We start from the raw sequence: 20,987 nt of genomic DNA on the forward strand, positions 1-20,987 counted from the left end.
AAAGTAGCGCTACTTGTTTTCTCAGAAAAGAGAGGGGACAGGGAAGGAACAAGGCTCACAGTCCTACTTTGGGATTAACTCAGGGGAGGAGAAAGGCATGGAGGTTTGCTAACTGACCTGGGAGAGCAGGACGTGGTTGTGTAGGTTGTAACCACTCTAGGTTACATGTCCTCCGAAGGCCTTCAGTGGAGGGTCCTGGGGATTTCGTACAGTTAGTGTTCTGCACAAGGCTCTTACCTTACAGCTAACCCCCACCCAAAGGAACCACGGACTTTAGTTGCTTACATCTGACCTCTGAAGTGGCTGCCGTGACGTCATCAGTGTTACAATTTTACACAAAATGAGGTGTGCGATGGTGTGTTAAATAGCGATGGTTGGCTGGGATTGCCCAGCTAATGAAGCAGGCAGCATTAACGCTATCGCATATGGACTGCTCCAGGGCACTGGCACTATAAGGGGTCTGAAATCACTCTGACTTTGGAGGGAAGGAAGACACCTTTTTTCCTTCTCTGGCATCCCCTCAGTGGGGCAGACCCTTTGGCCCTGGTGGTGCTCCTGCAGTTTGCTCTGGAGCTGGTGAATCCTGCCTCTCTGCCCAGGCAGTCCTGCCCAGGTGTCCCTGTTGACTCAGGCAACAGAAGCTCTTCATCACCTCTAATGTGTGCCCAAGTTCTGCTTAATTAAAAGCAGACTCTCTGATAGCATTCACCATCATCTCCTGATGGCTCTGGGACCACTCAGGCTGTGGCAGCACAGCCAGCCAGGCTTTGTCATCGTGAAACTCACGTGTGACATCCTAAAAGGTGCAGTGGTGAATATATAATTCTATTTTCCAGCACTAAGGGACTCAACCTGAGACAGGTCTCAGTCCAATTTCCGATGTCACCTCCACACCCTTGGGTAATGGCTCTGGGCCCTCCAGCATTGCTCGGTGCAGAAACACTGTTCAGAGCTGGCTTGGGGGTCCCTGTCTAGGGTGGCGTAGGTGCAACCTTACCTGCCAGAGTGAGGATTAGACACAAGGTCCCACAAACCAAATTCTGGCTGTGACCACTATAAAAACACTTCTTAGTTAGTGGTTAGGTTGATTAGATCCTCGTAGATGCTGTTTCACCTTCTAAACTATAGTTATTTCAGGGAGGAAATGCCTCGTCTTACTGCTCATTCCCCAACACTTAACCACAGAGGATGTAGGGGCAGGGAAAGGGCTGAGGGAGATTCCCCTCCTTCTGCCTCCCTTCTTTTGGGCACTTCTTTACCAATGGGCTGTGTATGAATGCAGCACAAAAGCTTTGTCAGGTATTACCAGCTGTAATTTCAAGCCCCAGTCCCGAGCCAGCATCTCTGAGCATTGCAGCAACAGGGAGCAGCAGGATCCCAGCAGGGAGGAGGTGGTGGGGTCACCAGTTTGCCCAGTTTGTGTGTTTGGCCTGGGTCTGTGCCATGGACAGCGTGGTGGGGCTCTGGGCTGACTCCAGATGGAGAGCCTGGTCCCTTGGCACTCCTCAGCCTGTCTGCATACAGATGGATTTTGGCTCCCATCCATCTCAGGCTTCCCCTGCAGCCACCTCTACAGGATTTAAGTATTCTCCCAGGTTCACCACTATGCAAATATTGAAATTAGCACTTTACATGATTATGTAGATAGTGACATTACAGACTTTTTCAGACAAGGAACACTGAGGAATTCATGTGCCTTCTCTGCTGACAGCATCAGGAGTCAGGTTTATTTTTCAGTGGGCTAAAGAAGGTCCCCCAGTGTAGGAAAAACTTCAACATTAAAGCATTTGGCATCTGGAATATTTCTCTTTTTTTTTTCTTGAGCCTTTCTCTGAATGTAGTAAAACCACAAAGTGCTGTAACAAAATAGTGCAAAACACTGCCCTCACCAAGAAGGGCCCGGTTCTCAGAGATGGAGATTTTAACTGAGCCTCACTAAAACCAGGATCAGTTAGGAGGAGCTATGAGGGGAGCTGTAGTCCCACTTGCGGGTCCAATACAGCCTATGCTTCCAGCCTGGCAATGATGTTACCGTCTGGAAAGATGGCTATTCCAATTCAGTTCATCTAGGGTAACCAAAACCTGCTAGGAATAACAGAGACATAGTGAATGTGCCCTGAATCAGGGCAGGAGAGCAGCAACACTTGTTGAGATCCTTCCAACTCTGTATTTCTGATTCTATGGAATCTAATTGAAGTACAGGGTTCAAATTTAGTCCTTAAAATGAAACTCCTTAGACTTTTCCCCTCTTCAGAAGACCCTGAGAGCCCAAGAGAAGACAGCAGGTCTCATACCCTGCTGTGAAACAAAGAAGCCCCTAGGGCGGAATCTAACTGGTCTGGCCAAATGGCCTTGGAAGGGCAATTTCTCTGTGAGAAAAGACATCTCTGCTACACCAGTTACATTTCCACAAAATGCTGCATTTACATCTCATACTCGTGCCTCATTCAGACACCTTCCTTGAGAGCCTCATTGCACTGAGAGCTGCCATACAACCAATAAGCTGTAATGAACGTGTGTGTGCTTCAACAATTGCCACTTTCTACCCCCAAAATACTGCCACAAAAACACTGGATGCAGCCATGACCTTTCTTAAACTACCAATGATTTCTTGTCCATGGTGCAAACCTTTTGCAGTGTGGAGCACAGCTAAGCCTGATCAGCCAGTATCACATTTTACCAGTGGGGATAATGAGATTTATCCTTTGTTCTCACCCACTGCTCTCTCATCCCCATTATTTACATCTCACCTTGAGTTAACAAATGGTCCACCTTCAGTGTGCCACCACAGGCACACTGCCTATCATGTGGTGTGCTGCATTGGCTGGGCAGTGACAAAAATTATCCCTCTTCCCCCAGGTCCTTCCATCGTCCCACTGCAGCGAGCAAAGCCAACACTGGGCAACCCTCTAAAATGTTTATTTGGACCAGTGGCCGAAGCTCTACATCTTACAGACACGATGAGAAAAGGTAAATGGCATCTATGCTGATTGTCTCTTGTGGGTTTTGAATCTTTGGGAGCGTGGCCTGTAGCTTCTCTCCAGTGTTGGCACAGAGGGGGAGGAGGGATGCAAGGGGTGTCCCCTGACTTCTCTCACCCCCCTGGCTACGGCTCCACTGACACCAGGACCAGGATCAGTGCCAGGGCCAACATGCCAAGCCAAAATAGAGTGGAAGGACAATGGAAGAGCTATGGCCAAAGTCTTCCTTGTCCCCAGGACATCAGCAGCACACCATGACTGTCTCTGAGGTCAGCACACACAGATTGCACATTTAAAACCACACTAGTCCACAGTCACAGGTTTGCAGCCCCGGCTCCAACACCTGTGAAGCTTTTATACCTTTTGCAAGTGTCTTGCTTCCAGCCACTGGCCCACACTGCTCCCACACCCCGCTCCAGACAACACACACACACAGTGCCTCCTTTCCCCCGGACAGATTGTTGCCCTATATAACTTCTACACATCTGGATGATGCATCCAGCTGTCAGGAATGTTTTCTGTTTATACACATGCATATATGAGCATGAATGTGTGCGTGATACATTGCACAGTGGCAGCTCAAAAGCCCACCAGTTCCTTTAAGTGGTGTTGCTGGAGGGAATAGGCTGAAGGAGACAGAGGAAGAAATGAGTTATGGGATCTCCCAGGAGAGAAGGGAATTACGCAGAAGAGAAGGAAAGGGAAGGAGAGGTTTTCAGTCCACAGACAAAGGCAGCACTCAGTTGGGAATGAAAGAAGTTAAATATCATGATGAAAGAACAATTGTCAGTAACACTCAGACTCATCCTTCCAAAATCTCTCTCCTTTGTAGTGAGATTTGCTGGACAGCTTGTCTTGTCACAACCAGACACATTTCCCTTTCTTTTCTTTTCTCTTCTTTCCTCTTTACTCCTTCAGTTCCCCTTGCAGCCACTACTAAATGTAATCACAAAAAATCAGACTTCGGTGAAACAAAAACAGAGGTCAATGTATCTACAGTACCAATTAGCAAAGCACACTCTTCAGTTATTCTAATGAGACATTACTGCTGGCATCTGCCTGGGAAAATGCACTCCTAGGTTCAGGCAGCACAGCTGCCCTCAGGATGCTGAGTCTCTTTGGAGAATCGGTCCATTTGCTGAACTTTTCTGTGAAGGCTGCATAGGTGTTCAGCTCTTTTGATAATCTGATCCCAAGCAGCTATTTTGAAGGCACAAAGGCCAGCTTGGCAGCAGGTTTCCGTGGACTTGCTGTTGGAGCTGGTTATCTAACTGCCTCATGTACTTCTGCAAATCTCCTCTTTAATTGAATTTTCCCCAGGCTAATGTTCTTCTGCGTTAAAACGCTGTCATGGGCAGGATAGTCCAAGGTTAGACACTTGTAGGAGATATCTGGCCACATGTTGGGCTGGCTGGAAGCCATGTGCTCCTGATTATCATGGCCTTCAGCTCACACCGTGCCTTTCAGTGGGACTTATTAACTTGGGCTGAGCACTGTGCTAAACAGGGCTCACCAGCGTCTGGTCAGCTTAAACGCTGGGCAGAGCTCACCCCCATCTGCCTACAGAAATGGGGAGGTAGAGAGCTGTATCTCTGTACTTACATACCAGCCGTGGTAATTTCAGATGTCTTTACAAGCTTTTGGGTGGGCTTATTTCCCTGCTGGTCCTGTAGAGCCATACAGAGGGGATTTTTCATACCCTGCGAGTGATTAATAAAACGCAGGAGGGAAAGGGAGGAAGAGAAAATGGAAAGAGGAGAGTGCTGACCGCAGCCTCAGGACTGCAGAAGAGAGGTGTGAACACAGAGCAAGTATTGCTGGTGGGAGAAACTCATCTGCCAGTGTCTGGCAGGGATTTTAACATGTGTAAGGTCCCCAGCAGCATCACCATATCAAACAGGCGGAGAATTTCAGAGAAATGACTTATTCTAAATGACCCTTTGCTAGGAATTTTTGTTCTTTAAGCTTCAGACAGGAAGATTGTCAACTGGGGCAACAAACTTTTCACCTAACACGTGCCACGACTGCTGACTTTTGAGGGGTCGCACAGTAATAATACCCTGGGCAGCAATGAGTCACTTGCTGTGGATGAATCGCTTCTTCCTGAGTGGAAGATGTCTCTCAGACATCTATTTCTGCAAGATCGAGCCTAAATGTATGTATTTCATTGCTGTTTTAGACATATGCTCTTCCCCAACTGCCACGTCTTAGGCTTTGGAAACCTAGTCAAGCCCTCATTCTTTCTCAGCTGTCAATTATGTTTTCCATGACATTGTAAGCTTGAAAAACCAAAGCACTGGTTTGGTTTGGTTCAGTTCAGTCCAGTTCCGTGAGGAAGAGGGGAGGAATGGAGTGATCGAAATCTGTTCGTATTGATGGGAATCCTTCTACAACAGTCACTGAGACTTTTGTGAGAGCTCCAGAGAGATTTCCTGTTGCTATAGCTCTAATAACAAAAACTGATGCAGCTAAAAAAAAACACTGTAAAGAAAAAAGTAAAGAAATTTGTTTCTGAGAAGGAGAGTCCCTGAGCATTGGGAATTCTGTAAGCTGGGCTGCCTAATTTCATCACACAGGTCCTCCCTGAGCCTTCCTCTGGAGACCACGTAAGGAGCTGCTGCCCACGTTACAGAGGGATCCCTGCACGACTGCTGTGCAGAGATACGGAGAGGGAAATCTGTGCTCTGGCCCCAGCAGGCATTTTCACGGCCGAGATTTCCTCTCTGGCAGCTGAGCCCGGATAGAGGAGCCAGCTTATATCCTCTGAGCAATTTGGCAAAAGGACCATGGAGATTTAACAGGGGAGAATTTCAGTTCGGAAGTGATCAGGAGAGCAAAGACCTTTTGTACTTGGAGGCTTGCTTTCTAATAAATGTCTTTGCACAGGACAGAGACATCCCATGTTCTGACAGGTGGGGCTTATTTAAAAACAAACAGCCCCCCTCAGTGTCATATTTGGGGAGTTGTCGCGGGTAATCATAAGTATGAGATGGAGTCACCTGGATGAGTAGTGTCTGGGGTGCAGTGATCTGTACCTAAATACACTGCAGCAGTCAGCTGATTGTGGCTGTGCAGCCCTGGGATCCAAAATCAGCCGGCTCAGCACAGCGCTATTCCAGCTCACCGAGCAGAAAGAGGTCCCTGAGCTGGGCCAAAAGTTCACAGGTACACAACCCCCCCACAGAGCAGGGCACACATGGAGAGGCCACCACTGCTGCTCCAGCTGAGGAGATGCTGAGGCTGCTCTGTCAGTGGCAAAATATTCTGCACAATGTAGCATGTTCCCCAAAACCAGGGCTTTTGGGGGCAAAAGTGTGAAGTCTGGTAATAGCAGATGTTCCTAGCATCATACAGAGCAAATTGGCACCTCTCCAGTGCAGGCACAAGCGGGAAGGAGGAGGAGGAGGAAGAGTTACTCAGCATGTCTCCTGGGCTGAGTCAGGACCAGTGCATCGCGTGCTGACATGTGCCACGCCACCGCACGCCTTGGCAGGTGCTACCAGACTGGCTCCTGGCAGGGGTTCAGGAGAAAAAATCCCCTCAGCAAGGTGCACCAGGCTACCACTTTCCTGTTGTTCAGGGCTTTGAATAACAAATATTTGCAAAAGAGCAACTGAACAACCGATCCGAGCATGACCCCTGAGGCAGAGCTTTATTTAGCTTTATTTACCATGGCAGGCGAGCATGGGAGATCCGCCTGGCAGGCAGTCACTGCACACCATTCCCTTTGCCAGTCACCTGCCCAATAGATCATTTCTACAACACACCCTTCAGTCCATCCTTTCTTACCTCTCATTGCACGTTTCTTGGCTCAAGGCCACATGGGAAGTATTTGTAACCACTCTCAATTAGCTATTTGTTTTTAAATTGTCCATTTGCTTCCCTTTTATGTCCTCGCTGCTCTGGTGACATTAGTGAGTGATGGCACCGTGTCTGTTTTATGTCTACGCACTGACATAAGTTATGCTGTGTGATCGGTTAATGTGCTGGAACTGCATGACAATCTCTGCCTTCCTGCCTGCTTCCATTCGGGAGAAATGCAAATCCTAATAGCAGCTCTCAGAGTTAAATACAGTTTGATAAATAATAATAATAGAAAAGTAACATTAGATTATTACTCTACATTACTTCTTTGAAGGCAATTGCGCCTTCCAATTCACAATATATTTTTTTCTCCCCAACACCAGAGAAAAATTTGACAGGCTGAATTGCCGTTTCATTTCCAACTAGGAAAGAATTGACAAGCTTTAAAGGATGGTTTTGAAGAGAAACCATGGACATCTAAAGATGTAAATTACAATTGGATGAAGAAACCACAAGGGGTCTTAGGTATGGGAGGCTAGTGACTGCAGTACCATCTAAGCAAAATTCTTGCTATAAAACCCCACACCATATGTGCTTTCCCTGGCTATGATTCACTGTCTAAATACAAATTCAACTGCAATGTTAGGGAGTTTATGATTAAACCTGTTTTCTTGTTTCTACTGTGTTTATGTATGACTTTACATCTGTCTTAACTCTATTTCTTTGTCCCTGTTGGTGAATGTAAGTTATACGGTTGGTCTGACACACACTGCTTTTTTCCAAGCTTGAGAAAAACTTGGTGGTTTCAGCTTAAACGAGTGGTGGGTTTGCTGGAGCCCAAAGTGATGTTGATGTTGCTCACCTGCCATTTTGCAGACAGTAGAAGAGGAACTTCTTCCACGTGTACTACTCTGTCCATGTTATGGTGGTGCCAGGGCTCAGAGGCGTGCGGTTCACATGCTTCGGGTGCTGCCTGGATGATTCTAAAGAACTGTTACAGAAAACACAGGAGATTTTGACCAGCCTCAGGTCTGTAAGTACATTTTAAACCCACAAAGTTTGAGTGTGTTTGAAATGTACTCAAATGTTTCCTTCTTCACCATTGTGTCCTCATGACCCATTGAATCATCAAAGGCTCAGAGATGAAAGAAGGACTTATGGTTAGAAAATGCAAAGGACTCTCGGCTGAAGGGGGAATGGTTTGTTGTATCTTCCTTTTTCTTAATCCCAGAACAAATAGCTTTGGTGGATAATTTTTTGCGAGAGTTTCCACTGTAACGAGTAACTGGGCTTCCAGAAAGCTATTTTATAAATAAAGTAAATAAACTCTCAATCAAAAAACATCCACAGAAATCAATTGCAAAATCCCCATAGTGTTTCATGAGCTTTGAATCACACTCTGGGTGGAAAATTACCCAAACCACTAGCCTGTAGGGAATCCAAAAAGAACGTGGTCCTTTCAGGTAATTTCAGGGACAACTTTCTTCAGGCTATTTTCTACGTATGGTAACATAAGACCTGTTACAATATTCAGCTGAGGAAAAGACATCTCCTATATCTAAACATCTTCTAGTGGCCTAAATTGGCATTGACAGGTCAAATTCACCTGTGGTATAATTCAACTGAGCCAATGAAGCTGTACCAAAGAAGGATTTACTGAGCTGGCACAAGTGTTTAATCTTTATATTTGCTATAAGAAGTTTTTACTTTTTCAGAAATGGCTGTAATTTATTTTGGAGATGAATAAGTTTCCACCAGGCCAGAATAAATCTGATGAAAAAGGACCTGAGGACCCTTAAGCCTTTCTCTCCCACGAGATGGGTATGGAGGTGGAACTACCCACCCTGTAGAGGGTTCATTGGTTAAATATGAACTTCACATAAGAATGTCTTATTTTCAACCTCAGAAATATTTACCAAAAAATCAGGGATCACGATCTACTGGACAAAAGGAAAACAGTCACAGCCCTCAAAGCCGGAGAAGACCGGGCCATACTCCTCGGGCTGGCCATGATGGTGTGCTCTATCATGATGTTCTTTCTCCTGGGAATCACCCTGCTGCGCTCTTACATGCAAAGGTAATTTCATGATGGTTACCCTGATCTCACACTCTCTGCTCCAGCTGGTCAACATAGAGCTGATTCTCCACTTCCTCACCCCAGTATGAATTAGGCAGAACTCCAGTGAAAGGGAGTAGAGTAATACCAGCATAAGCAAGGGAAGAATTAGATCCCTGTTTGATGAAATCTTGATCCGTAGACTTTAGACTTGCCACAGTTTAGCACCAGTATAATATCCATATCAGCTGGTCGGCAGCCTGCTGACCCCTGTAAGCCTCTTAAGGGGCTGCTGCTGCAAAGCTCAGTCAAACGCAGGAGAAAACAGCCAAAATATTTAGCAGCCTCGGGAAACAACGCACTTTCAAATGAAGGATGGAGAATTAATTTGGGAAAGAAATCAAGCTGCTATGTAGCATGTAGTACTCCATGCAGGTTATTAGTTTCATTTTAACAAGTGAAATCCTTATGAAATATAGTAATTTGCTAAAAGTGAAAGATCATCTTTCATTGTTACAGCACTGCACTTAATTGTTCTGAGTCCTCTGGCTTCCTTCTCTGCCGTGGAGCAGAAAGTTTGGCCTGGGATTCCTTAGCAGCATTTGAAATCAGTTTTCAAGCATCAGCCCTATTTAAAATCCAGCCCAGACTGTAATAAGACTGTCAGCAATGTTTTTTCTGCCTTGATTAGTGGAGTTAGGAGAATGAAAAATGTGTAATTGGGGGTCAAAACACTAGTCTGTCATACCCCAAACCACCCTGAGAGAGCAGCCGATACCTGGCATGTTTTGGCTTATCCACCACAGGTTTCTTCTTTAGGCATGTACAATAAATGCCTGCAGTTAACTGGTGTCAACGTCCTCAATTATACTTGTGTCCCTGCAGGAGAATATTCCTTCTTGACCCTGCAGCAATAAAGAAAAAGTAGCGATGCCTGAGAATAAACTGTACTGATTTGCAGCATCTTATTTGTGCGATAAAGGTATTTGTCCCTTTTTAAATCCAGGCAAAGTTTAAATTTTGAAAACAGAGATCAAGACCTGTTCTGTATCCAAGAGCATTTGCTTTTCCAAATTGCTCTGCCAGACCTTTCAGCAATATCAGGGTCAGTTGCAGAGGCTGCTAAGGTCAAAATTTCTCATGTGGAAAGAGATGATTTATATTACAAACTGTGTGAAAAATTGCCAGAAGATATCAAAACACCTACAAGGTATCAAATATTCCATCTTCACAAGTCAGCTGTAGGTAGGTGTTACTTTATTACCCCCATGCATGAATAAAACAGCAGTCAGAAAGGTGAAAGTGAGGAGAGGACAACCCAGGAGTCCTTGCTGTCACTTCTCCTTGCAGAGCCAGGTCTCCTTAGGGCTTATTCTCCTTTACAGACAGCAATACCCCTCCAACAAAATACTGCCTGGGAGGGGAAAAAAAATCCTTTCATTTGATTTCCCCCCCAGAAATCATGGCATTATTTAATACAAATGTAAAATGGAATATACAAGCAGAATTATTGCCGAAGTAAAATACCAAGAGAATTAGTCAGAAATCTTTGATGTCGCTTGCTGTGTGAAGCCTTTTGAAGGTTTGGCAAGGGGGAGGCAGGCCCTTGGCCATCCATGGGGGGCAGGATGGCCACACTGGGTGTGAGCGGAAGAGCTGAGCGGGGCGAAAGGGGAGCCTTTCCCCAAGCCCCTGAAGGGCTTTTCACAGAGTGCCCATCCCACTGCTCTCATCCCTAAGGAAAACACAGCCCTAGACTTTTAAATGCATGTGAGAAATCCAAGTGAACATTGCCAGTGCTCGCCCAGGCTCCATCATTCCAGTTTTAGCCTCTGCTGAATTGGAGATAAGCTGATATCCTCCAGAACAATTACAACCACTGACTTCACTCAGGGAAAACTGAGCAAAGTGCCACTAGAAAAAGCCTTTCCACAGGTGGAGCTGCCAGTGGTACCACTTGGGTGTTACCATGTCTTCATGCATATGAGTATCCGCACTCTGGTAATGCAGAGTTGTCCTCCCAGCCTTCCCTTTAAATGGAACTGGACTTCGTGGTTAGCCACCGTGTCTGGGTCCAGGGTGTCCCGTCACGCAGTGCTGCGTGCGTCTTGCTCTCCCCAGGGCAAGCTGCTCCCTGATATCTCTCATGATTTCCTTTGGTTTCAAATATACTTTCTCCAGACTAGAAGTTCCAGTTCCCTTTTCATTTCCACATAGACGTAAGTGAATCAGGTGTTTTTGTGCCCAAAGCACAGACTTTGGGTACTACAGAATAATGAACTGTCTGCGATGCGTGACCTGAAAAAGTCCACCCTTTGCTCAAAGCCCTGTGCAAAGCAACACATACCATCTCCTACAAGATGTCCCCGGGTATATCTCTGATGGAAAGCCTGAGCTGCATTTAGTGCCTATTGCCCATTCTCGCCATGCTCTAACATCTCTTTTTTTCTTAGTGTCTGGACAGAAGAGACTCAGTGCTCGCTTCTCAATGCATCCATCACAGAAACCTTCAACTGCTCATTTAGCTGCGGTCCAGACTGTTGGAAAATCTCTCAGTACCCCTGCCTCCAGGTGTACGTTAATCTCACCTCTTCTGGCCAGAAGCTTCTGCTCTACCACACCGAGGAAACAATGAAAATTAATTCTGAGGTAGGAGCACAGAATAAAATTTCTTCTTAAATAGGTTTCTGGAGGGCTGCCCACCTTGTTACACCTCTTCTCTACTTTAAAGCAATATAAATCTTCCAGCTCCTGCTTCCCTGCTAAATACAGAGCAGAGAAAGCAGAAGTAAGTGCACAAACTGAGTTTACATCTCTGAAGGGGACAGTTTTCCACCTCCATCCCATGCAGCAGTGGTGGCCCCAGGGGCCAGAGCCTCCCTCACCCGTTGCCAGTGGTTTACAGGCACAGGCCAGCACTGAGCACTTGGCACACTGGTGTTCTTGGAGCTGTGGACAAGGCACTTCCCAACCGGGTACAGCTCTGCATGACAGTGAACACCCCTAGCAATGTGCACGGAGTATCCGCGGCGGTGAGAATAGAAACGGCCTTGTTCCTGCAGGGCCAGGGAAGGTGATGGGGAGAGAGGAGAGCCCCGCATCCGACAGCAGACATGTCTCCATCTCGATCTCTGGTGACAAACTCTGTGCCCTGAGCATCTCTGCTGAGGTCAGCTGTGCCGCTGGGGTCACAGCACTTACCCCTGCAGATGTTGCAAAGATGCTGAAAATTTGCTGAGCAGGATTGTCAAGGTAAAAGCAACAACATGAAAATAAAAGGCCTGGCTTTGGGGAATGTATGAGCTCAGGAGTCAGGCCATCGTTCTTGCACAACCTCCCTGATTCCAGATACTGAACGAAAAAAAAAAAAGATATTTTTACAAATCTGCAGAAGAATTCCTCTCTCTGCTTCAGCAAGTACAACATTCAGCATAACTCCATCCAGGTGGGATAGTGACAGCTCCTGTCTGGAGGCTATAATGAGCGCAGCGGATGCACAGAAGGCGTCTCCCCGCCGCCCCGCAGCCCCAGCTGTGCGGCTGACAGAGCACCATGCCTCACGCCCGGGCAAGCCATCGCCTCCGCGCAGGTGGCTGTTTGCTGCCTCCGCACAGCACGGCAGCGCCGGACTCAGAAATGTCCCTCTCCCCACCATCCTTTCTTCCTATCTGCAGAGCCTGGGTGCCTAAAACTGCAAGCTGCAATGAGCCGGGATGCAGCTAAGTCATTAGAGTTACAAGTGCCAGATTTGCATTTACTACTTATTTATCCAAGGTCACCGAACCCCAAACTACGGGCGGTTGGCAAAGCACAGCCCGTAACAGCAGAGCCCCGGTTCAGGCTGCTGACAGCGTAACCTATTGTGTTTCTATTTATGGCAGCAGTTCAGCAGACCAAATTACTTCTGCATATTAAGATGAAGCGATATTAAAATTAGTCAAAGCATGGCGTGGTTGCACCGGGCTGGTTATTCTGCTAGATAATTAGCTCCTGTGGCTGAGAGACAAAGCCCTCTGGATCTGAAGTGTGAAATGGAGAAGTGCCCCATCTTCCCCTCAGGTTCGGTGTCGGTGCAGAAAGGAGGCACTCACTGCTTGTGGAGCCTGGGGCAGGACAGTCCCCGCTTTCTGCTGGGACAGAAGCAAAATGCATTGATGCTCATGCCACAGTTTGATTAAAACAGATCAGATCGGTCTCTGCGCTCCACTGGATTCATATAAATCAAAAGATTCAGCGTGAATCTCCACATTCTGTTATTGATGATTTTTGCTGGCTGAAATGGACTTTGAAATTCTCCCAGACACCGCCTCCTCTTAATTTAATGTAGGCACAGTTAATGCTTCTCCAGCCCAAGGTTGTTTTACAGGTTAAGCTTTGCTCTCAGGAGGATTCCTAGGTTTTCCTGACACACTGCTGGCTATGTGACCTGAATCCAAACACAGTTTCAAATGGAAGTTTGCAATGTCTATAAAATACCTGGCTTCTCGTGCCTGGTGGGGATCAGCAGAAACTCCAAGCTCAGACCAGCCCAACCCATCCCAGCTCCCCCAGACAGGCACTCCCTCTCACCCAGCCAGACCAGCAGCCCTGAACACGGCCGGTTTTGTGATGCTCCAGCTGCATGCTACCTGTCTCTCTCCATCCACCTACACAGGTCTGCATTTCCTATCTTGCTCCTTGCCAAATAAACAAAACAAAATCCTATCCGTGGCTCACTGAGTCCTGACAATACTGGGGACATTGCGGAGCCTCCAAGGCTAACACCCGTGACCTTCAAAAGGTCCACGTCCCCCCCAACCCCTCTGCCTCTCTGAGAAGCACTGCACCCATGGAGCAGCATCTGGAGCCCGTCTCTCTCCTCTCCCCACCAGCTAATGCGGATGGAGCAAAATGCACTCTGATCCTAAATAATGACCGACCTAGGAGACTTGCTGTCTAAGCTAGCCATCATCCCACAAGGTGCGGCGAGGAGTCGGTGCAATTTATATTCAGATCTACAGTGTGCTGCTGCCAGTCTCCGGTGGGAATCAGTGGGAAGTAAATGGATACCAGTCAAGCTGCTCGAGTCTTTCCCAGAAAAGTGCACGAGATTTTTCATGGCTTTTCACTGCTCTCGCTGTACCTATTTTATCTTTAGCCTTTAAGACAAGCCCAGCCCCTCATCAATGCTACAGTTATAGTGGCTTAAGTGCTCTCACAGCTCCTTTTTCCTTTCTCAGCTGACAGAGGCTGTAACAGCCTCTGGGACAGGGAATCAGCTGGTGTCCCCTCACCCCTGGACCACGGAGCCAGGCTGTCACCCTGAGGAAGGGCTGTGGTAGCTGCAGCAGTTCTAGAGGCCCCGTTTTGATCTCATCCTATATCATTTTGATTTTTTCCGTGTCATCGGAGCTACTGCTGATTTATAGCCGTGCTCCATAAGTGAGATAACGAGCAGGCTTTAATCACTAGAATCGCCGTTACGCCAGCTGTAACTGCCCGAGACTCAGAAATGATGGGGGATATCATGGTTTCACGCTGAAGGTTCAGGTATTTATCACCTGGAGAGGAGCCTGCCGGTGCTGGGGGAAGCAGCGGTGTTCAGCTGCGGTTCCCAGCAGACCCATTTCTGGGCTGGGGCTGGAGAATTCAGCCTGCAGGAATCGATATCAGGCCAACGCAGACACAAAGCTCCTCCTTCAGCCCTCAGTTCAAACCTGTTGCACTTTCCAAAAGAGGTGTAAATTGACATCCTGACCGCTTTGTCACAAAGATTGCCACAGCACACCTTATCAAAGTTTCCAGTCCCGGCTCCCAAGCTCAGTGTGGCAGGGACATACACCCCAGCTGCAGACACAGGACGAGAGACACATATTTCACTGCCCAGCCTGAACTGGGGGCTTCTCTGGCAGTAGCATTTTCCATGTAACATCATTGATTTAAATGAATCTGTCCCCAGCTTGCCCAGAGATGTTGTGTGACCTCCATCCCTGGAGATATTCATACTTGACTGGACAAGTCCCTGAGGAGCTCTGCGCTGAGCAGGGCACTGGACTGGACGTGTTCAGAGTTGGTCCATACAGGCTACCTATGCAATCCTTTAAATTAGGAAAGTAGAGCTGGAAATGTAGTAACAAGTTCTCTCTGTAGCAGTCTAGTATGTCCTTCTTGTGATCAGATTGCAAGTAACACAGGAATCGCTTTTCTCACGTTGTATCACAGAATCCTCACTCGAGGTAGAGCCAGACATTGTTTGCAGATTTCCAAATGTTTGACAAGGCAGAGGTGCAATAAACCAGCATAGATTTAGCAGTCTACATTCGCAGGTACAGTGTAACAATTGTGGATGTAAAATTCCCTGCCAAGCATTGGAGACAACTCAATTAAAATCAAACTAAAGAAAACATTCAAAACATCCCATTATCCATGTTTGCCTACTTGCTTGTCAATGACCTGCGCAACGTGGTAGAGCCAGCCCTGTGCTGTCCCTGGGATCTCGCTGGGGAAGCCCAGGAGTGGAAGGAGGCCAGGAGCACCCCACAACCACAACTTAAAGCACACAGTGATTTATAGTGCTGAGGAGCTCCTCAAATCTGAGCCCAAGCTGCCTCCAGGAGCTCATGAGAATGGGAAAAAGGCAGATAGCAGATGGAGCAAAAGGCACCCATGTCTTGGAGAGCGCATGGGAGACCAAGACCTGGAGAGAGACGGTTTCAGCACAAGGAGCCTGGCTGAGAAGCAAAGTAGATCAACCTCTCTTGCACAACCACATTTCCCAGCTTCCTGCTCCCAGACTCTCATGTCATGGGCAGCCCGACCAGCCTGGCACAGCTGGTGGCTCTGTGCCATCAGGTGTAGGAGACACCACCTCAAGCTCTGCTTCAGTATCGGGTCTCCGTGAAAAATGTTTGGAAAATTCTTGGACTTGCAGGAAGTCAGACCTCCCCTAACTGTGCTCTTGGGACATTTGCACAGACGCTGAATCCAGGAATCTGTCATCATTCGGGCTCTTATGTGCCTGCTGTCTTCTTTCAAGGGGGAAGGGTTGGACTTTGGCAAAAGTGGCCAAGTCCTCATTTGATCTCCTCACTCAGGATAGTAAACAGCTGTGACTTCAAGAAATAAAAATTTATAGCACCAAACTTGCAAGAAAAAAAAAAAAATCTGAGCTGGAAATACTGCTGTTACGACAGTGATAGCACAAAATTTAGTAAAAGAAAATCAGGTTCACTTCACTATTTCCCCTACTTATTAGGTTATGATCTATTGAAGAGTCATAGCCACTGGAAGAGGGCTCGTGGCTTTGGACATTTAAGACAAAGCCGGGCAGAATGCAAGAGAATATCCTGGAGGGAGCAGACCTGCAGACGGATGAGATATTACTGCTCTGATATTTTCCATCTCTAATTTCCAGAGTTCTATGAAATATTCATAATGGCAGTGCTGCCATGCTCTGCCCTTAATGCTCCAGTCTGTTAACACCAGACAATCTTTCTGCTGCACTTCAAATCATATTCTATGCTAATAAACTTGCCAATGGATCAATCAAATCCTGTTATGAGGTTAATCCTTTGATCATTATTAGGACTAGAGATTTGTCACAGTATGTTACAAAAAAGTCACAGCATAGTCATAATAAAGAACTGAGGGACATTTATAAAGTATATACATCAAAACAATAATAATCAAAAGCCATGGGTCTCATTATTTTCATCAAAACTTTTTTTTTTCCTTTGCAAAACTCACTTCCTCTCATTAGATTATCTGGAGCTACTTTAGGTTCTCCCCCAGGCTGAGCAGGGCACAGGCAGGGAGCATGGCGGGACCCAGAATCACCCCATAGCTGTGAGGAAGTGGTGACCTGCTGCGTCCCCCCATGCACATTCAACAAGAAGTCAACCAGCAGACTTCCACCCCTCCTAAAGCAGTTCTTGCCTAGGTAGGGAATTTAGTCAAAATCCTGTGCAGGGGCAGAAAACCTTTGGTTGTGGAGGGGCATAAGTGTCTAGAAGAGAGGAGGGAGCAAGGTACCCTGGGCCGCTCCCATCAATCCTCTTCCAGACCAGCAACAACAAATTCAGATGTTTCTGCTCTAAGTCAAAATCCAGATGTGGCCTCATTCCTTCTGTGTCTGCCCAGCATCTCACCAGCCCACACCAGCTCTTTGCAGGGAGTGGTCAGCACAGCCCAGGGCCACTGTCCTACATGTCCCATGGAATATCTTCAATGCATGGACTCCATAAACTAGTTTTTTAATTAATGTGGCTTTAGTGTTCTTTGGGAATGCTAGGTTGAAACTGTGTTAGATAGAGCCACCCCCAAGTCTTCTTTTCTTTGTGACTGAGAGTGAAATTCAAACAGCATCTTCAGAGAGAAGGAACTGTTGGGTTTAGGCTGGGGTCAAGAGTGAAAACAAGACTAGGAGCCACCCTGGTAGCCAGGTTGATCTTCAGATAGAGGCTGAATGAAAGTGTTCTGGGTTGTCAGTAGTAAAACTGCATTTTCTCCTAGACTATCTATTTGTCCCTAATCGAGGCATTACACCCAAGGGCAAATTCGTATAAAGGTGTCTCATCAGCCTTCTCTTCTGTGGGTGAACTCCTGTGCCCACTGGGATCACTTTGATCCCATCCACGTGAGAGCTGAACTACCAGATTTGTGTTTACAGAGAGACAATTACCCATCTAACTGCGAGCATATGCATGCCACTTAAGATGAAGAGGTACTTCACCAGTTCCGTTTTTGCATGTGTAAATTAGCAATAATAATATATTCACCTATCTCACGAGGCCGCTGTGCAGATTAAAGCATTAACGTTTATACAGCACTTGGAGGTTCTCCAATGGGAAATTGTGTAGATGTGCAAAATATTGAGTTTTGTCTGTGATAAATTTATAATTAGCTTAATAGTATTCCACTCTTATTATGAAAAGCATAATCATCTTGAGATTTTCCTGCTTGCCACCTGAAAACAGACATTGTATCTGGTTTGGAGATGCATTTTTCTCCCTCTGATTTCTTCCCAGTGTTCATACATACCCAAGTGCAGTAAGAACTATGAGGAATCCATGTCACTGGTGAACGTGGTGATGGAAAACTTCAGAAAGTACCAGCGCTTCTCCTGCTTCTACGACCCCGAAGGTGTTCAGAAGAATGTGATATTAACCAAACTGTACAGCTCCAACGTGCTGTTCCACTCCCTCTTCTGGCCCACCTGCATGATGATCGGCGGGGTCGCCATAGTCGCGATGGTAAAACTGACTCAATACCTTTCCCTCCTCTGCGAGAGAATCCAAAGGATCAACAGATAAAAATCAAAACTTCTTGGAGATTCAATTACAGCGAAAATACTGTTTTCTCATTCTTCACCAAAGAACCTTAAGTTTGTAATGTGCAAGTCTGTTATAAGTTCCTTACTTTATTCTTATAAGTAGAGCAATAATGCAAAAGCTGTTCTATATGCAAATATGATGTTATTATTATGCAGACAACTGAAAAAAATACTGGTTTGTGTTGACTGTCTATATGATCTTGTTTTATGCTGAGACTAGTCTTTCTTTCTTTTCTATGGCCAAAATAGGGCTCAGTGTGACCATTTGCTGAGCTTAGTCAATTGACATTTTCAGTGCAAAGGATTCCAGGGAAAATTCACGGCTGGACAAAGGGCAGTTGACAACTTGCGCATCACTGAGATCTCATGTCTGGCTCAGTCCATTCAATGGTTTTGTGGCTTTAGGTTTTTTATTATTGTTGGGGGGGTGGAGGGGAAGCAATTGTAGGGTTTTTTTATGGTAAGGTGGCACAAAAGGGATGAGGCCAGGATAAGCATACAGTGTTTTCAGCTTCAGTAGGACTTGGTGATGTTTTGTGTTTGCTCCCCCAGTTCAGACGTAAATTTTACCCGATGGTGTTTAAGGTCTTTTGGAAAATACTTTGGAGTTTTATTTTATTTAGTGCTATAATTTCCTTCTGCCTTATCAACATCATCTTTGTCACTTGCAGAAGCTGTAGCCAAAAAACAAAAATCACCTTGTTCCATTTTCTATTCTAGTCTGAGCCCTACTGATGGAGATGGGACCAGAACTCCTTATGTAAAGGTTTATTACTCATTTGTCTTGTATTTGCTACCATATCACTGTAAAGAAAAAAATAACACAATCCGCTATTTTTTCATTTTTTACTTCCAACTATTTTAGATTTTTTTACTTGATATATATACAGATATATATATATATAAAGAAACTATATTATATCTAGTTGTGTATTGGAACTTGATTATGGGAATTTTTTTTCTTTGTTTTTTCCCACTGGAAAGTGAACAGTATAACTCATATTTATAACATTCATCCTTCTATAATATCACAACATGGAGCAGCAGCTCTGCAGGATCTTATCCAATATTCATGATTTGTTTCAGTCAAAGGTCTCTGTTGCTGTGACATCGGAACTGACAAAAATCTCATCCAATTCTGTGGCTCTATTAACTGAATTGTTAGGTAATCATCATAATACATCTGGAAATCTCTCCTGACCTTAACTCAGTATGCAGTCCTGGCTGACATGAACTAAAACTCAAAAGGGCCAGGTGCAATGATTAACGGAAAAAACTGAGATTCTGACTAAGATGTTGTCCTGTCTGTCAAATATTTAACAGAGGATTCTTGCCAGTATAATTTCATGCACACAATAGTCACGATTTCTGCATCATTTATTTTTATGCCCCAGTAGAAAGCATTCCTTCTTCTGTTTTAAAGACACCTCTCGCAGTTTCTCACTTTGTACCCAGCCTGAAGGACAAACCCAAGGCAGCTCCTGCAAGCACCTTGTGAACTCACTATCCAGCAGCTCAAAGAAATCATTTACAGGCCTATTCAAACCCAGAAACTAACTTTTTTCCCCCCTCAAAAAGACTGCAAAGCAAGTATTCTGCCTAGTTCATCTATAGATAAGTACCTTTCCACAACGTAGCATTAAAAGTTCCAAGATGTTACGAAACTTTACCAGTCATGCAAGTGTAACGTGAGCTGTAAAACAATGAGTTCTCAGCAGTGAAAATGAACCTGCAATCTTGTAATCAGTAGTATAATTTGCCTTAGGTAAATAAATTCCTGGAGGGTGGGGGTATAATCAGGGCTCCACAAATATGTAATAAAAATATTAAATTAAATCTTCCAGATTTCAATATCTTCTGCCTTCAGATCTGCCTTGTTTCCTCAGACTTTTCTTTGTAGCTTCTATTACCAAGAAATGAGGAGTGCTGATGCAATGGGGAATTCATAACGGTTTATTTGCAAAATGGTGGTTTTGCTCCATCTGCGGGATTTGCAGAAACCATCAGCAGAGGATCCGGGCACCCTCCGTGTCGGTGGGACTGGAGTAGCAATGCCTTTGGAGGACTGACAGCAACGTTTGTTCAACCACCCATCCACCAGCAGAAAGTGTGACTCACCCCCGTGCCAGCATGGATGGGGGGACAGAGATGGGAGACCCTCTGCTCTGCCCCCAAATCAGAAATGGTGCACAGCATCACCAGCCCAGAGCCACGGGGGCTTTTCCACACCATTACTGACACTGGTGTTGTCTATTTCCATGACAATTGGTGCAGCCTGCAATGAAGAAGCTCTTTGGTTGGGCGCGTGACATTTTCCACGCCTGTATTTGTGCTTTTTGGTTCTGGTGACAGGAAAGCTGATCATTCCTGACATTTACACATCGAACGCTGCTTTCAACATGTTGCGCCATCAACATTTCACCGGCACTTCTGTGGGCGAAACATCCTGACGCTGTTGCAGTCTATAATCATTTTGTTGACATTAATGGAGAGATCTGGGGGATAGCAAAACAACTTGCGTAATTGGATGGAGTGAGGTAAAACAGTAATTTTAAAGGAAATTATCCGTCTGATCACTGTCACAGTTAACCCCCTACTGAAGTGTTAACATTCCAAACACAATTTTGACAACCGCTGCTGTCCCAGAGACAGGTCGTGTTTCAGGGGGGGATATTACCCTGTGCTATTTCTTTCTCCCATATTAATATTACGTTTATCCCCTGCAGAAGGAACTGATGAACCTGAAGCCAGCTCAAATGAGAAATACATCGTAGTGAAATTCAATCCTCAGGCAAATCCACAATGTTTCTGAGACTTGTCCTGACTGTTCCCAGCA

At 45.8% G+C, this 20,987-nt stretch overlaps 1 protein-coding gene across 2 annotated transcripts; it reads left to right on the forward strand.

Annotated features, from left to right (window-relative positions):
• Positions 1-2,863: 2,863 nt before the first annotated feature.
• On the forward strand, positions 2,864-19,363 carry KCNMB2 (potassium large conductance calcium-activated channel, subfamily M, beta member 2). 2 transcript variants are annotated; one of them, XM_010078797.1, is made up of 4 exons: positions 2,864-2,970; positions 8,713-8,862; positions 11,295-11,490; positions 17,847-19,363. In XM_010078797.1, the coding sequence occupies exons 1-4, from the start codon at positions 2,915-2,917 to the stop codon at positions 18,129-18,131; spliced, it is 687 nt and encodes a 228-aa protein (XP_010077099.1). In that variant the 5' UTR covers positions 2,864-2,914; the 3' UTR covers positions 18,132-19,363. The 2 variants fall into 2 exon arrangements, with proteins under 2 accessions (XP_010077099.1, XP_010077098.1); XM_010078796.1 differs by having other exon boundaries at positions 8,692-8,862; positions 17,847-18,312.
• Positions 19,364-20,987: the final 1,624 nt, after the last annotated feature.

The sequence above is a fragment of the Pterocles gutturalis genome, unplaced genomic scaffold (genome assembly GCF_000699245.1).
Source record: "Pterocles gutturalis isolate BGI_N339 unplaced genomic scaffold, ASM69924v1 scaffold14663, whole genome shotgun sequence".
In the NCBI taxonomy this organism is placed as follows: domain Eukaryota; kingdom Metazoa; phylum Chordata; class Aves; order Pterocliformes; family Pteroclidae; genus Pterocles; species Pterocles gutturalis.